General features: G+C 62.1%; 1 protein-coding gene across 3 annotated transcripts; it reads right to left on the reverse strand.

Moving 5' to 3' along the window:
• Positions 1-1805: 1805 nt before the first annotated feature.
• RSPO4 (R-spondin 4) lies at positions 1806-14677 on the reverse strand. 3 transcript variants are annotated; one of them, XM_019483766.2, is made up of 5 exons: positions 14206-14677; positions 8720-8908; positions 8233-8376; positions 7759-7956; positions 1806-3298 (listed from the first exon to the last, which is right to left on the reverse strand). In XM_019483766.2, exons 1-5 carry the CDS (start codon positions 14399-14401, stop codon positions 3189-3191), a joined length of 837 nt encoding a protein of 278 aa, XP_019339311.1. In that variant the 5' UTR covers positions 14402-14677; the 3' UTR covers positions 1806-3188. The 3 variants fall into 3 exon arrangements, with proteins under 3 accessions (XP_019339311.1, XP_019339312.1, XP_006274332.2); XM_019483767.2 differs by having other exon boundaries at positions 14290-14675; XM_006274270.4 differs by having other exon boundaries at positions 14323-14673.
• Between the last annotated feature and the right edge of the window lie 1904 nt (positions 14678-16581).

Genomic DNA, 16581 nt, shown 5'->3' on the forward strand with positions numbered 1-16581 from the left:
TCCCTTTCCTGGGCGTGGGGGTAGGAGCGGCTCCGCCGGCTGCAGGCGGGGGCTCCGTGGCACTGGGGACGGGGGGGTGCGGGATCCATGCCAGCGCTGCTCCAGTGATGATGCTCGGTGTCTGGCAATGGTGCTGTAGCCAAACTGCCATGCTTGATGGCTCCTAAACCACATAGAGAGGGTGAGACCTGCCGTGCTCTGGTGTCCGGCTCACAGCTGTGCCCTGGGGACGCGGCACTTCTCAAGGCACCAGGGCGCTGGCCTGCCACGGCTGCCATTGCAACCCTGCACGGCGCCGAGCCGGTGCAACCATGCCGGGACCAGGTGCTAAGGTCCTGGATGCAGACAGGAGCCACCGCAGCCACGATAAGAGCTGCCGTGGGCAGGCGGGCATGGAGGCAGCTCCCGCTTGCTGCGTCACTCGGGCTATCGCGCCCGGCGGCAGCAAGACCATTCCTGTGTGTGGCTCCTTGCAGAGCCTGGAGGGCCAGGGGCCCAGCTGCGGGCAGAGCAAAGGACCAGCATGGGGCAGAGCCACTGGCCAGGGGTGGGGGGTGTCCGCTGACCCCCCAGGCCCTACAGCAGCCCCCGGCTCCACGGGCCAAGTCTGCGCCAGCTGCAGCCCTGCGGAGTCTCCCCCAGCTCCTGGGAACTTCTCTGCCTGCAAAAAGGAAGGAGCGAAGCCAGGGAAAGCATTTGCTGGCTGCTCCGGCCAAGTTCGGCCGCATTCCTCCCCACTCCCCCTCTGGGCTCCCGGCCCTCTCCCCATTGCACCTGAACTCCCCCCCGCTGGCTGCGGGATGGGAACGGAGCGGACTTGGCCCGCGGCAGCCGGATCTGTCAGCACCGATTGCAACAGAAGCAAGAGAAAAATGCCTGAGCCAGGCCTCCCTGCTCCGCTCCGCTCTGGAGCACTCGCGGCCCCGGTCTCGCCGCTAGCAGAGGGGCCCGAGGGCTGCCAGCACCGGGCTGCCCCCCTCCTGAGCCCAGCACATCCATGGGGCAGGGGACGTGGTATTTGGCTTGGCCGGTGCTCTCCAGCCCCTGCCCTTTGCCCCACGTTGCAAACTCTCCGCTGTCTGCAGCCGACCGGCTCCAGGACGGGGTTGGGCCCCGGGTGCTCTCCAGCTCCAGGCTGCACGTGGAGCGCTCCGTGCCCCACGCCGCTCCTCCTGGCTTGGGCTCCTTCTGCAACACATGCAAAGGGCCCCATCGCTGGAAAATCCCAGCTTCTCTGGGGCCTGAAACAGAGGGCAGAACCAGGGCATCTACCAGGGGTCCCCGATAACCCCTGCAGAGCCTGGGCTGGCGGCTGTCCTTGGCAAGGCGGCTAGCACAGGGAGCCAATGCTGCTAGCAGCACGGGTGGCTCCTTTCCCGGGCACTCAGCATGGCTGGGCCGTATCCTGGTCCCAGGTTCCTCGTGCCCCGGGCTCTGGGAAGCAGCACAGCAAGTCAGCATCCTCCTTTCCCACCGCACTCCTTCTGTGTGGATGTGCTTGGGGTGACCTCTCAGCTCCCCTGCACAGACCTGCGTGCCCCCCATGCTCGGGCTCCCACCTGCAGGGCAGGCACTGCTGGGCATCCACGAGGGCCAAGGAGAAGTGAGGCATCTCATCAGCTCCTACCTCCCGGCCGCGGCCGGTCCCAGGGTGGCAGTCTGCAGTCCACGGAGCTGGGTAGGGACAGGATGAGGCCCGGGCAGGACTCGGCACTGGGCCTCTGGCTCTGGCTATAGGTGACACCAAGCCAGCAGCCTGACCCGTAGACGCCCGGTCCCCCCGCCAGCACATGCCACACACGCTGGAGGGTTTCACATGTTTTTATTTCATAGTAAACAGACCCGGGAGCCGCTGTGGGATGCGGTACATAAAGGCGGAGCGGGAGATGTGCCCGTCCTCTTGCATGGGAGGGAGCATCACGGTTAAGCAGCCCAGGAATGTCTGGCGCTGGATGGAAGGAGAAAGCGAGGACGCTGCATTCGCTGTGGGACAGCGGCGCCCAGCGGTCACCGGGAAACACGACGGACGGGCTGACGGCGCTACAATGAGAAGCTAGCAAGGCTTTGCTGGTGCCCCAAATGCAGGGGCGTTCGGGCCCCCCCAGCCCCCCTGCCACGTGCAAAAGACAGAGCTTCTGTTTGGAGCTAAAAATATACTTTTTAAAAAAAACACAACTAACCTTAAGACCAAACTCAACCCATCGAGCGAAAGGCCACCTTACAGACGCCGACTCTCTCGAAGTCAGCGGTTCGTTTCACATATAGATACTATATTTACTGTAGAGACAACCCAACGTCATCTGCCAGCGCCGCGGCACGGTGCCGGCGTGCTGCGGGGGCTCGGGGAGCAGGAGGGGGTCGAGGGAGGGGGCACGGGGCCTGCGGCGGCTCTGCTCAGGGCATCGGGGCGGTTGCTTGGATCAGGGGTCGGCCCAGCTGCCCTGGGCCGGTGATTCCTCATGATCTTGCCTGTCAGGGGAGCCTCGAGGCCGCTCATCCATCGTTCCTCCTGCAGCCGTGAGCTCAGGCCCAGGACGGCTCCGTGGCCTCCTTTTGCTCGGCTCTCAAGACACGACCGCTCCCCTCGGGCTGCCCCCACGAGGGGTGGCTCTTTGCAGCCCCCGGCATCCCGCACTGCGCCCTGCTCGGGCACTGCCCATCTGGACAGGCTGGGTCCCAAGCAGGAGGCAATGCTGCTGCAGCCCAGGGAGGATGGGCCCATCACAGGCCTGCTCCAGTCCCCCATCAGTCCAGTCAGGGGGCCGGGACGGACCCAGGGGCTGGAGGTGGCACCGGGTCCATCGAGTGTCCTGCTTGGTACTTCTGACCACTGCCGGCCTGGAGCATCTCCTGGAGGCTGCTCGGCTCTCCCGTGCCCTGAGCCAAGCATGAGCGGGAGCAGAGTAGGCATCCCCCAGCCTGGTCTGTGCCCGGGGAGGCGCCTGGCTCAGGGGCTCCTGGTTCCCTGCCCGGAGCAACCTTGGGGGAGCTGAAGCGGGGCCCCCACATCACTGCTGCAGCCGCGTTGCAAGGTGAATTTCTATAGAGCAAACAGTTTGCAGGCCCTGCGCCGTGCAGGACGGGTGTGCGGGCGTCTCTGGCAGGGACGGAGCAGGGAGAGCTGGTGCAGAGCCGGCCATGGGGGGCGGCTCCAGCCGGGCGCCCCCTCCTACGCGCATGCCCCCTCGCTAGGTGCCCGCCTGCACGTCTGCCTTCTTCTCCTTCTCCCTCTGCTTCTTCTTCTCCTTCTCCTTCTGCTTCTTCGCCTTCTTCACCCTCCTTCTGGTTTCTGTCTTCTCTGCAACAGAAAAGCGAGAGCGGGGTCAGGGCTGGGACTCGGCCACGGCATCCCGGATCGCAGGCACCGGGAGGGGAGCGCGGCCAATGGCTAAAGCAGGAGACAGGGACCCACCAGCTCACCCTTCACTGGCTCTGCCAGGACACCTGGGTTCTCTGCTCCAGTCCCCCATGGACTCGCTTCGGGGTCTCGGGGAAGTTACTGAAGCCCTGTTTAGCAGACCCTCCTGTGCCTCAGTTTCCCCCCCTGGGGAGGCAGGCTTTGCCCCCAGAGCACACAGGAGCGTGCACCACAGATCATTTTCCAGCCTGCTGCAGCCAGACACCACCGCAGTCCTGCTGGTCACCCGGGAACCCACCCCCCGCACCCGCTGCAATGGGGGACATAAGACTAGGGGTTTCTGAGGGTGCCGGGAACAGGAGCCTTTGGGCCCAGCCTGGCTCCATACAGGGAGGGACATCGGTGCACCACCCTCCTCCTCGCAGGGCATGGGTAGTTAGGAGCAGACCTGCTGGGCTGCACTGGGCCAAGAGCCCACGGACACCCCGAGACGGGCTCCCTCTGGGGTCAGGCTCACACGCCCGGAGGACAGCCGGCGGGCAGGGAGAGCAGAGCACCGGAGCCAGCTCCCCGCTCCCCTCGCTGCTTCCCGAAGGAAGGAAGCTCGGAGCCGCGCAGGGAGGAAAAAGGGGGGGTATTGCAGCAACCCCGGAGATCCCAGCAGTGGGATGGGCGGCACCTCCTGGCAACCCTGCAGCTTTGGCTGGGCATGCCGTCCCTGGCACGCCATCATCCGGGCAATTGGGAACACATGGGAACGCAGTGTGCTTGGCAGCGGGCTTCGGCCCACCCCAGGCCATCCCCGGCTCCTGCCCTGAGCCCAGGCGGGGCCAGGCCAGCACCCACCGCAGGCTGCTCTCGGGGCGCTTCCCTCTGGGTGATCCAGCAGCTCTGCCCTAGCTCTCCGGCCCTGGGCACACAATCCCATAGATTCATAGATTCATAGATGTTAGGGTCGGAAGGGACCTCAATAGATCATCAAGTCCGACCCCCTGCATAAGCAGGAAAGAGTGCTGGGTCTAAATGACCCCAGCTAGATACTCGTCTAACCTCCTCTTGAAGACCCCCAGGGTAGGGGAGAGCACCACCTCCCTTGGGAGCCCGTTCCAGACCTTGGCCACTCGAACTGTGAAGAAGTTCTTCCTAATGTCCAGTCTAAATCTGCTCTCTGCTAGCTTGTGGCCATTGTTTCTTGTAACCCCCGGGGGCGCCTTGGTGAATAAATCCTCACCAATTCCCTTCTGTGCCCCCGTGATGAACTTATAGGCAGCCACAAGGTCGCCTCTCAACCTTCTCTTGCGGAGGCTGAAGAGGTCCAGTTTCTCTAGTCTCTCCTCGTAGGGCTTGGTCTGCAGGCCCTTGACCATACGAGTGGCCCTTCTCTGGACCCTCTCCAGGTTATCCACATCTCTCTTGAAGTGCGGCACCCAGAATTGCACGCAGTACTCCAACTGCGGTCTGACCAGCGCCCGATAGAGGGGAAGTATCACCTCCCTGGACCTATTCGTCATGCATCTGCTGATGCACGATAAAGTGCCATTGGCTTTTTTGATGGCTTCATCACGCTGCCGACTCATGTTCATCTTGGAGTCCACTAGGACTCCAAGATCCCTTTCCACCTCTGTACCACCCAGCAGGTCATTCCCTAGGCTGTAGGTGTGCTGGACATTTTTCCTCCCTAGGTGCAGCACTTTGCATTTCTCCTTGTTGAACTGCATCCTGTTGTTTTCTGCCCACTTGTCCAGTCACTGCTCATGTCTCTGCTCGTGCAGCAATGCGTCCCCGGGTGTCGCAGCCCCAGTTCCCGTCCCGCGAGGATGCCCAGGGTCCGCAGTGTTGTGGGTATCCGTGCTGACCCTGTGGGAGCCAGTGCCCGTGGCATGATGGATCTCCCGTCCAAACAGGTTGAGCTCCTCGGGGTGCGAGTCCTGGGTCACAGTGGACACTGGGGCTTCCCTTTGGCTTGCACCTCCCAGGGGAGGGAAATGCCAGAGCCCCTGGCCTGACCACTGCAGTGCTGCACCGCGGGCTTGAGCCCAATGCCTCCCAAGCCTCTTCAGGCCGGTCTTCAACCTCTCCTTTGCTGCCTGATGAATACAGCTCTGCCCAGGTCTGTGTCTGTCCACACAGGGGGGTTCTCCCCTGGGAGGTGTTTGCTGCTCTGTGCTTTCCATGCTGGGGCCCTCACGTTCCCGACCGGCAACTGCTGCCCGCTCCGTACTGGGTTTCCTTTACGGGCAGCCGCGGGCTGTGACCCTCGCTGGAGGCAGCATTTCCTGCACTCTGGCTGCAGCCTGGACGCTGCTGCAAAGATGCCCCTGGCACATGCTCTTCCTTAGATGATGCTCCTTGAGCCCCCCAGGCTGCCCATCACCTCTGCCCAAGCTCTCCCCTCTCCTCTGGGGCCAAAAGCTGCTGCAACAAGGGAAGCAGCCTTGGGAATCGCCTCCCTCCCTACACGGTGCTACTGCTGCACTGGCGCATGCAATGGCAAGGACCCACAGGGGCATCCCACGCCTGGTGCACGGTGCTGGTGCTGGGCCGAGTTGGTCCTGGTGATGCATCCACCTCCGCGGCTCCTTCTGCAGCAGGCACCAGCCAACAGTAGCTGGCAGCGCCTGGGCTTCGCTCCAGCTGTGCTGGCAAAGGGCTGCATGCTCACGTCCAGCGCTCCTTCGGGGCCTGCTGCTCCGTGTCTCCTGAGTAGGTGCAGGCTCCCGGGGGCTGTCTCAACGTGCATGCTGATGCCGCTACACCGTGGATCTGGCGTGGGGGTCGACTCGTGCCCTGGCTGAGCTGAGGCGGGGACACACCGAGCATCTGACGTAGGGCAGAGAGGACGGCGGGGGATGCACAAGCAGGCTGACAGCTGCTGGCATGAGTTGACTCTTCGTGGCACCTACCCTGGGCTCCGTTCGGGGTCAGAGCAGTGCTCCTGAGACCGCAGCCGCAGCCTCTGTGTCCAGACCTAATTGCACAGGCGCTCACGGAGCAGCAAGTCCAACAGCAAGGTGGCTGTCGTGGCATTCGTGCTCAGCCCGTGAGAGGCGTGGGCAGGAGCCTGTGCTCCGCTGGTTCTTCCAGCAGCCCCGTGTGAGCAGCTTCGGTGGCTGAGCGCTCCTCATTCCCACTTGCACCCGGGCTCCAAGGTCCTGCAGGAACAGCTCAGGCTGCCTCCACCAAATCCACGTGGTTTGGACCGCAGGGAAGAGCCCGTGGCTGCTAGGATGTTTGCAGCCCGGCCTCCTGCTCCGGGGCCCGGGAGCCGTGCGGATGACAGGATGCGAGAGGAATCCGCGCTGCAGGCTCCGCTCCAGGGCACAGTTAGGGGCCGCGCTCGCTGCTGGAGGGCAGCCACGGGAAATCGCTGCTGGCTTGTGCCCGGGCCTCCACCCTGCAGCAGGGCCTGGAGCTAGCATCCCCCGCACGGCCTGGGGAAAGCTCCCCACCAACACCCTTTCGGCTGGCTGGTGCCGGGTGCCAGCGGGTGCAGAGTGGATCCCTCGTCGCCCTGCCCGGCATCACGCCGGGTCTCCTTGCTGACCTCTTGGGCAGCTCCTCGAGGCGGGGAGGAGAGGGCGTCTCCACGTCTCCCAAGGGCAGTGACTAAGAGGCACGTGGTAGCAGCATGCAGACCCAGCTCCGGGGCCATGCATTCCTCCGCACTGGCTCACGCGCCGTGGCACGGCCTCGCCCCCAGATCTCTGCCCCGCTGAGCCTTTCTCTCCTCGTGCCCCTGTCTGTCTGCCACCCCTTCCCTGGCTTTCCCTCCAGGCACCCCATACCACGCCTCTTCCACGTGACGATCCCCGACACCCAGCCTCGGATGCCGGCCACGCTGGGGCCAGGCGCTCTGATCTCCTTCCAGTGCCTGCAGACCCATATCTCATGCCAGGTTGGGCTGCTGCCAGCTATTAAGCTGACATTTATTAAAACAGTCACAGCTGGGCCTGTCGCGGCCAAGAGTGATGTCAGCTCCCTTCCGGCTTCCCAACGCCTGGGGACTGTCACAGCTGGCACCCACCTCAATTAATGCCATGGGGCAGGGACGGAGTGAGCGTGCTGAGTTTCCAGGGGCTGCCCCAGGGATGCTGGGGCCTGCCGAGGCCTGGGCTGACTCCCTGCAACACACAGAGCGGTGCAACCCCATGGCCCATGGCTTCGCCCCCGTGGGAGTGAGCACCAAGCACCAGACAGGCTCCATAAAACCCCCCATCTTCACCTGGTCTGCTTCAGCCCTGCATTCTCCAGGCAATCCAGTGTCTCCCATGGGGGTGGGTTTGCTCAGCCCTCGTGCTCCCTCCCTCCACGCCCCATGCGCCGGAAGCAAGGGTGGAGCAAGCATCTCCCTGCAATGCCTGACTGCCCGCCAGCTGCCCACCTGCTCCCGGCCCCCTCACCTCCAGGGCAGTGCTTCCTCATCCGGCACTTGCGGGACTCCAGCAGACCCGGGCACCCCGCTGCCGCCTCCTCCTCTTCCTCCTTGGGGCTCCCCAGCACGTCGCGCACCCGCGTCTCCAGGCCCCACTTGCAGCCACAGGTGCGGCCCTTGTTGGTGCACGTGCTCCACTCGCTCCAGGGGCCCAGCTCGCATGTCTCTGGTGGGGAGATCGGGGGGCTGTGAGAACTGGGGCTGCAACACTGCATCCCCCAGCACCTCATCAGGGCATGGCTCGAGTGTGTCTGGATGGGGGTCAGGGGCTTGGCACTGGGGATGGGGGTGAGCCCCAGGGAGCTTCAACCCTTGCATCATGGCTATCAGTGGGCATGGAGCAGGTCTGGGACCCTCTATAGGGTGCAGGATGTTCCCAACCAAGAAGGGATAGCCCAGGGGAGAGGCGTGGGTCAGGGCAGAGGGCGTGATGCTTAGTTACCCTGGCACTCCCGGGTGCTGGGCTGGGCCGTGGTGCTCGGTGGACACGTGCTCAGGCACTTGCCCTTGTGCAGGTAAAACCTCTCCTTGCACTTCATGCAGAAGTCCTTGCTGAAGCAGCTCTCACAGCTGGGCGACGTGCACTCTGCCGGGAGGGAAGGGGTAGAGGGGTGAGTGCGGGCCCTGCCAGGAGCACGCATCCCAGTGCATGCCATCATGGGCACTCGCCAGCTGCCTCCCAGCTAGGGAGGAATCGCAGCCCCCTGTTCAGGGGGGACGCAAGCCATTGCACGGGAGCTCCGTGGGAAAAGACCCACTGCACTGTTTCCCTTGCAGCACGACTGTTTGAAACGGTCAGAGGAGAATTATTCCCCTTTTGGGGTGCTCAGTGCACTGGGTGCCCCGATAGCCGGGATGCCCAGTGGGATCTGTGGGTAGAGCCGAGTCCCGCCCCGAGCTGGCAGGGGACAGGGTGTCGCGGCACGTACTTGTGCATCTGTTGACCTCTTGGCCCCGCACGCCGAAGTAGCCGGGCGGGCAGGTGTGGACGCAGGCGCCGTACTGGCGGATCCCCTTCCTCCAGATGAGCAGGAAGAGGCGCTGCTGGCAGGCCACGCAGCCGTTGTCCTCCGTGCACAGGATGCAGCCCGTGCAGTTCTCAAACAGGCCGGTGCTCACTGCAAGACAGAGCCCGGACCGCACCAGTGAGCTGCCCAGCGCCGAGCTGCGCCCGCGCCCGGGGTTGTCAGCACGGCTGCAGCAGCTCCACCGAGCCTGAGACCCGCATTAACTCTCCCCTCGGGGATGACGCTCACAAAGGTGTGCGTGCCCACATCGTGAAAGTGGCTGTTTCCTTAGCAGTGCCCCCATTGCCCTTCACAATGTCCTCCGTGCCTGCAGCCCCCTGCCCCCTGGTACCCATACGCACAGACCCAGGCTGGTAGCAGCTGCCAGACCTGTCTCATGGGGATGGGCCGTTACGACTCTCTGTATCCAAGACCCCCGAAACCAAAGGCAGGAGACACCCAAATAAGACTGGTCACTACGGTCTCCATGCTGCCCTGTAAACTCAGTCCCTATAAAACCAGCTAAAAGGGGCATCTCGGCGTTGGGTAGCTAATACCAGGGGGCATTTCTGTTTTGCTGCAAATCACATGAGTCTTTTAATCTAGCCCGCGGGAGTTCCCTGAGCTTCAAGTGTGATGGAGCTGCTTATGTCCAGCATCAAGCCCAAGCCCCCGTGCACAGGCCCAGCTTCGAGGGCAGTCCAGCGCCCACTCGGCCCCGGTGCAAGCGGCGGGATTGGCCCTTCCGTGAGTCAGGAGCCCAGTCCGATAATTCCTGGTAATGCCGTCCATGTGGGAGGCGTCTTTAGCCTCTTAAATAACAGCAGCAATTATCCCAGACCAAAGTAAAATCAAGGATCAGTTAGCGGTTAAAAATATGCCCTGACCTGGAACGATTAGCCCCAGCCTGCTGAATGTCAGAGAAAATAAAGAACACCTGGGGAAATAGTCCGGGGGCTGAGAGGCAGCTCCATCTCCTGCCCCGCGCGGCGCGGGCGCCTGCGCTTCTGCAGGGCTCGTCACCCCAGGCCGTCCCGGCGCTGCACGAATTAGCCAGGCCACCTACCCGAGAGAGGAGGGGGCTAATGTAGCCAGGCCGGTACTGCAAAGCAGGGGCAAAGTGCCCAGGTTGGAGGATGAAGGCGAATGGGGGCACAAGGAGGTGTGAAAGAACCGCTCGGGCCCTGCAGCTCTCTAGCAGCCAGATGCTACTCAGGCCCCGGACTACACTACTCCGGCTTGGGTGGGGACAGCCCGGCGATGCCATCCCATCTAGTCTCCATCCACGGGGCCTGGGTGTTTCGGATCCGACGACCCACCGGGGCATTGCTAACAGTATGCAAAGGGAGGCCCCGGCCCCAGCCCGGGCGCAGAACGGTGCACCTCTTAGCATCGGCAGCCAGCCGGCACAGCCCACACATCTGGAAGACTTCTCTTGGAGCTGCCAGCACAAAGGGCAGAGGCTTCATATTCTTTAATGACAGCTTCTGCTTTGCAGCTTGCAGCTGTGCCAGACTCCAGCTGCTAATGGCCTCACCGCGCATGACCAAAGCCGGAGAAAGGCTAAATGGACTCTCAGAGCCCCAGGGCTGCGGTGAGACCATGCGGGGCTGGGTCCAAGCCCTGCCGGAGCTGCCAGGAATCTTGCTGCTCCCTCCAGAGAGGACTGACCCGGGCATTTGGGCTTCCTCGAGGCTGGCGGGGATGCAGCCACTGTGGCTGGGGGAGGCCTGAGAGCAGGTCTGGGGAGCAGTGGGCGCTGCAAAACCCCACAGGCACCCCACACTCCAACCAGCTGCCCCCAAGAGCCAGCCCGGCGGCTCTGCCAGGCTGCAGAGCCCATCACGTGTGCACTGAAACATGTGAGGAATGAAAGTCGGAGGCAGGCGCCAGGCCGCGTTCCCTGACGAGCATCTCCAAGAATGAGCCACGTTGGCTACCTCTGCCTGCGTGGTTTGCAGCGCGATGCCCAAAGCCTGGGTCTCAGCCACTATCCACCACGAGGTCTGCCGCCAGATCACTGCACAGAGCTGCCCGCAGGCCCCAGGACACTGAACACAGCAAGGGGTCACAGGGCAGGCTCCGGGAAGGAGATCCCATGCCCACCACGAGCCTGTTGTACTCGGGGCATGTGCGCTGTGTGCATGCTCCTCCGCCCCACTGCCCAGCCATGTGGTGTCAATCGCGGGTATTATGGCTGTGCCAGCTGAGCCCTGCTGAGCCGGGCATCGTGTAAACTCAGCCCCTGCCCCACATAGGAGGCTTGGGCATGTCAAGGACCCTCCTAAAGGATGCCCCAAGGGTGCCAGTCCAGCTGCATTTTTGCAAGAGACCTTCCCCTCCTGCATGCACTGCGCCTGCTGGACCCCTGCCTGCCCCACGGCTGCCATTGCCCTTTGTCGGGCTGCACCTTGCTCCCAGCTGCATCTGCGTGAGAGGCCTGGAGGCTCCTTGCAACCAGCATCCAGACCTGCTGGCAGGACCCCCTTCATGGCCAGCGCCCTTCCATCACAGGATGCCACATAAGAGAGGCTAAGTCCAGAAAGGGTCAGGGGACTATCCCGTCCACTTGCTACCAGCCACAACCCATGCGACAAAGCAAAGGGCTTCAATGCCAAACCCCAAATTCCTCCCACAACTGCATGCTGCACAGGAAGAGCAGGAGACACGAGGGCACCACAGCCACCAGTGCCCGGAGCTCAGGAGGACACTCCCCAGCTACAGCATCCCTGTGGGAGCGAGGGCTGGGCTGCCCTGGCACCCTGCCCTCCAGGGAGGAGAAGCCTCTGGGGGTGGAGAAGCCCCAGGTGGAGGTCAGGGCTCCAGCTGCTTAGCGATGCGGTGGGGGAAGATCTCAGTCCCCTGGTGAAACCCTAGCACAGCCATCCTCGTGCTCTGCTGACCGCCGCAGGGAGCTGCTAAGAATCGGGGCTGAGAGGCCGAAGCCCCCGTGCGTGGTGCCAGCTCAGTGCTATGCTGGCTGCCTTCCCGCTCACCCCGCATTGCCTCGTGCCCTCTTTCTGGGCAGCCGCGGCTCCTGCCAGCCTGTGTTTGCAGCTGGAAGGATCCACCCGGGCTGTCCCTGCTGATGGCTTGGCCCTCCTCGAGTTCAGAAGGCACCTTGGATCTATTAAGCCCTTCTGGTCTCCATTACCTCCTTGCTAAATGCCAGCCACACTTGCATCCTTCCAGCTGCAGCAGGGAGCGCAGCGCAGCCTGCGGGGTTGCTCCCAGCTCCCGGGCTCTCTCCATTTCTGCCGGACGCGGCTCTTTTCTCTCTTGACAGCTCTTTGGGGAGGTGGGTGCAGCAGGGCTGAGAGGAGCGTGGGGTCCCCGGGCAAGGGGATCAGCTCTACTTAGGGAGCGTTATAAGCCTGTTGCACATGTGCTGCCTGCACCAGGGGACATGCATGCATGTGCACACATGCAGGTGTCTGTGCACACGTGTCTTGGGAGCAGCGAGGGTCACTGTAAATATGAGCATTGTGGTTTGTGACTCGCCAGCTGCCCAAACCAGGCACTTCCAAGTCACACGTGCAGGTCCCGTGTCCTGTGGCCTGTGATGACTGCCCCAGGTCCAATCTTTCTGGGCCACCTCGCTGCTGAAGTGCGGGTGTTGCTTGGAAAGAGGGAGGAGAGAAACTCCCTGGGTAGCCTCCAGCTGTTTGGGGGCAGTGGGCAGAGACGCCCCTTCTCGGACACCTGGGGAGGCCGCAAAGCCCTGGGGACTCTGGCTCTGACTCTGCAGAGCTCTCGGGCACGTGACGGCTCGAAAGCCCAGCAGTGGTTCAAGTGGTTCAAGTGCCCTCTTGCAGCAGGGCCTTATTTTTTGCCCGTGCTTCTCCTGAATGCGGGCCCATGCCCCAGCTGAGCAGGTCTTGGTGGAGGGGTCATGCTGCTGCCCCTCTCCCGTGGGTGCCAGGTGGTCCGGGAAGCACCGGCAAAGAGCACCTCGTGGACAAGAGCAGGGGGCCGTCCACGTGCTCTGCCAGCCTGGAGAGCCAGCGGCCCCGGGGGAAGGGTCATTTGTCCTGGGGTGACAAAGTACTAGAATTGGAGCAGGAGATGGACCCGAGATGGATCCCCCAGCCCTGCCCATCCCAGCGCGGAGGAAGCAGGGCAGCGCGGCAGGGCTCGGTCTAGTCTGGACACTAACCCGGCTGCGCGCGGTGCTCACATCTCCGTGGTCAGCAAAGCCGCTGTCAGCCCATGCCGTCACAGGGCTGATTTCCTAAACGGGCTGTTAGCTGCCTGGTGTTCAACCTATTTCTAAGTCACCTGGAGCGAGGGCACCGGCTCTGCTCTCCTGTCCGTGGGCCTAGCCCGCGGTCAGTCTCGTCGCTTCCAGAAGTGGAGCCAGAATCAGGCCTCGCCGAATGAAGCAGGACGCTGTGCAGGGGGCTGTCGTCGAGTCTGCCGGCCCACGTCCTTGCCATTCTTTGCCACCCCCGTGCAGCACCCGGCAGCACGAGCTGGGTGGCAAAACCCACTCAAGACATGGGGCAAGTGCAAATGCAAATGCAGGATCTGGTAATGCTCCGATCCAGCCCCATAGGCACCCCTTATCCCCCCGCCAGGCTTGGATCTAGTGAGTCCAAAAAGCAGGGCAGGGACGGCACTGCGGGCTGCATCAGTGAGACGAACGCCACCCTGTCCCCACCCCAGCTGCACTGCTCCCCAACCAGCCTTGGGTTAGCTCTAGTGTAGACACTGCCCCCTTGACACACCACAGAGGGGGGAAAAACAAGCTGTTTTGCATTGCCAAGCGGGTCCCTTCATCCCTGCCCCTGGCCGTGGCTGCAGGCAGGTGGAGCAGGCTCTGGCTAAGCAGGTCTGTGCTTCCCCGGGGGGAAATTTTTCGTGGTAGCGGCTAGAAAGAGCAGAGCCGAAGTCCTCTGCTCAGGGCTTGCTCGCAGCCCATTTCCCCCACCGGATCCCAGCAGAGTGGCAGGGCTCAAACCGCAGCCCCAGGGACAGCTGCTGAGATGTCACCCCGCATGCCGGCATCTGCTGCAGACAGGGCCATGGCGCAGACCTCCCCCGGACGCCCCCCAAGCACGATCATACCCTGCACTGGAGCGCTGTGCCCTCCAGCCCCTGGAGGCAAGGTATCCATGAACGTGCCCATGTCCCCCACCCACCAAGCCCCCGCACGTCAGGTCATACCCCTGGTGCAAACACCAAGCCAGGCCCGGGAGGACGAGGAAAGCCCCTTCTGCGCTTTGCAGCCGAGACCCAGCTCAGGACCAGGGGGCTGCGGCATGGAGGGAGATGCCAACCTCTCCGTTTCCCTACTGCTTGACCCCCCCAGCGCGGTTCTAGCAAGAAGATAAAAGCCCCTTCCTCACTGCCCCATTCCCCCCAGGAAAGACAGCATCCAGCTGACCGCGTAGCTGCTCTGGTCTCACCTGCCAACCCGTCCCCAGGCCGGGATCTCTCGGGGCCGCGGGCCACCCTCCCTGCAGCACCGCAACCCTCCCGCGAAGCTCTACCTAGGCGGGAAAGCAAACCGCAGCGCGCCGTACCGCTCTTCTTCCATCTGGTCTGCGTGAGCATTTCCATGGAGTTGATGAATAACAGCAACATGAATATTATCCACCGCATCTGGGCAGGAGTAATTTAGGGCAGGAAAGGGATCAGATCATCCAGGCGGCTGGCGTGCCTCCTGCCAGATGCCGAGCGAGCAAGGCAGCAGAGGGAGAGAGCACACGCAGCCCCTTTGCACACGCGGCTCACACCATCCCGCGGGCCGCCGGGGCAGTCACACAGCCGGGCACCGCGGTGGCATGGGCGCAGACCGGGGTGGCGCTCAGTCCACGAGGCGGCTCATGGTGCCACGGCAGTGATGACAGCTCCGGAGCGCACAGGCTTTATATGCCGATCCCACGCCCCCCTGCCCACACCCCTCCGGAAAAAAACCCCACAACAGCAGCAAACAAACTTGCAAACAAATTGGCTGGAGTTTGCCACTCCCCGTGCTCCAGGCTCCACCTCAGCTGGGAAAGGAGGGCTGAGCCGCACGGCCATGCCTCGGACTCCAGGTTCATTGCAGTGTCCACTGATGGATCCAGGCAAGGGATTTTAACCCTTCTGGTGCCCTTTTCCACCCCCCCCCCCACCCCTCCTTGGGCATCCCTCCCCGTCGGGGCGGCCTCTGCCAAGCTCAGCACTGATATCTTTCAAGTGTCCTCGAAAAGCCAGCGGCTCCTTCAAGAAATGGGCTGTGTTACGGGCAGGGGCTGGCTACCCTCTGCTAGGCTTCCCAGAAGTATTGCTCTGCTAGCCAAGGGGGGCTGGGACTGGCCTTCCCCATCTCTGCCAACCTATAAACCTTCGGCATGCCCCGCGTGTGTTTCGGCTGCTTTATTCGTGCTGTCACGGCCGTCTAGGGGGTTGGCAGTCCGATTAGTGGGTCTCTTTTGAGCTTTCCGCTGGTGCCAACCTCTTGGGCTCACTCTAGCCATGTCCAGGCTTTCCGGAGGGGCTGCCAGGGTCTCTGCCCCGCCTGGCTGAGCTTTGCCACGCAGGTGCAGTGAGGCCATGTGAATGGCCAGATGCTTAATCTTTTGAGCTCAGCGTGGGCAGGGATTGCGAATAAAGGGTCGTCGGGGGAGAATCACGTGGGGGAGAGGAGCTCACTGTGAATCGCCCCTGGAAGGCCAAGGCGGGACCTGCTCAGGGCATCACGTGCCAGGGCTGGTCGCGAGGTCAAGCCACAGATCAGGCCCTGGGTTCGGGGCACCCCAGAGCGTGGGGTGGTCAGGGGCTCGGGGTGCCAGCCAATGCCCAGCTCTGCAGGTGGAGGCAGGCTGCGGACAGCTGCACCCCATCTCGAAGGTTTGCAGAGAAGCACGAAGCTGCCCATTTCAGAGCTCGGTTAGACTGAGGCATATAGGGCCATCTCACAGAGGGAAACGAGAGAGCAAGTGCTGAGGAAGATGGCCCCACTGTGCGCACCACCTCCTGTCCATCGCAGCCTCCCGTCTTCAAATCCAGGAGCTGGGCACGGGGGCCCAACCCTGCCCTTCTCACACGAGTGTGACAGGCTAGCTGGTGGTGATCTGGGCCCATCATGCAAGCCTTTAATTTTTTCTGGGACATCTGTAGAGGCTGCATCCTGAGGCTCTTGGTTAGCTCCTATGTGAGCAACTGGCTTCCCTGATATCACCCCGGAGGATGCATTTCCCAGAAGAAAATGACTATCCTCTCTGCCTGCATGGTGCATTCTTTCCAGTACTCCCAATTAATGGGATAGTCACCGAGGTGCCTCCAGATGTTCAAGCCAGTATCTCGCTCAGGAAGCATTTGTGACTATTGAGGCTGCTGCGAAACAGCCATGTGCCTTCCCAGAGATCATTTTTTTTAAATATATATTTTATATAGATATAGATATCTATATAGATACCTAGATATATACACACATATATTCATATATGCATATAGATATATATATCTATATATCTATACACACACATCTATATATATATACACACACACATCTATAAATATGTATCTAAATAGTCATCTATATATACACACACACACATCTATATATAGATATAGATATCTATATATATATATATCTATATATATCTATATATATATCTCCATCCTTTGTCATAAACTTTCCATCACACACTCAAACTGCATAAAGAAACCCACGCACCCCAGAGATCAGGACTGGCATGGCCGAAATAACAGCCGAGTCAGGCCAAGGGTAGGTGCGCTGGTGGGTCGCGCCTGCCCTCGTCCTCCCCTCTCCGGTTGGCCCGGCTCTTGCTGCT

Source organism: Alligator mississippiensis, chromosome 9 (genome assembly GCF_030867095.1).
Source record: "Alligator mississippiensis isolate rAllMis1 chromosome 9, rAllMis1, whole genome shotgun sequence".
Lineage (NCBI taxonomy): Eukaryota > Metazoa > Chordata > Crocodylia > Alligatoridae > Alligator > Alligator mississippiensis.

Excerpts from the sequence above, each read along its gene's own strand:
- RSPO4 (XM_019483766.2), bottom strand. The coding sequence starts at position 14,401 with ATGCGGTGGATAATATTCATGTTGCTGTTATTCATCAACTCCATGGAA. Across the intron at positions 8,377-8,719 it reads AGAGGTCAACAGATGCACAA|AGTGCACGTCGCCCAGCTGT; the intron begins GTACGTGCCGCG and ends CCCTCCCGGCAG. Across the intron at positions 7,957-8,232 it reads CAGCACCCGGGAGTGCCAGG|AGACATGCGAGCTGGGCCCC; the intron begins GTAACTAAGCAT and ends TCTCCCCACCAG.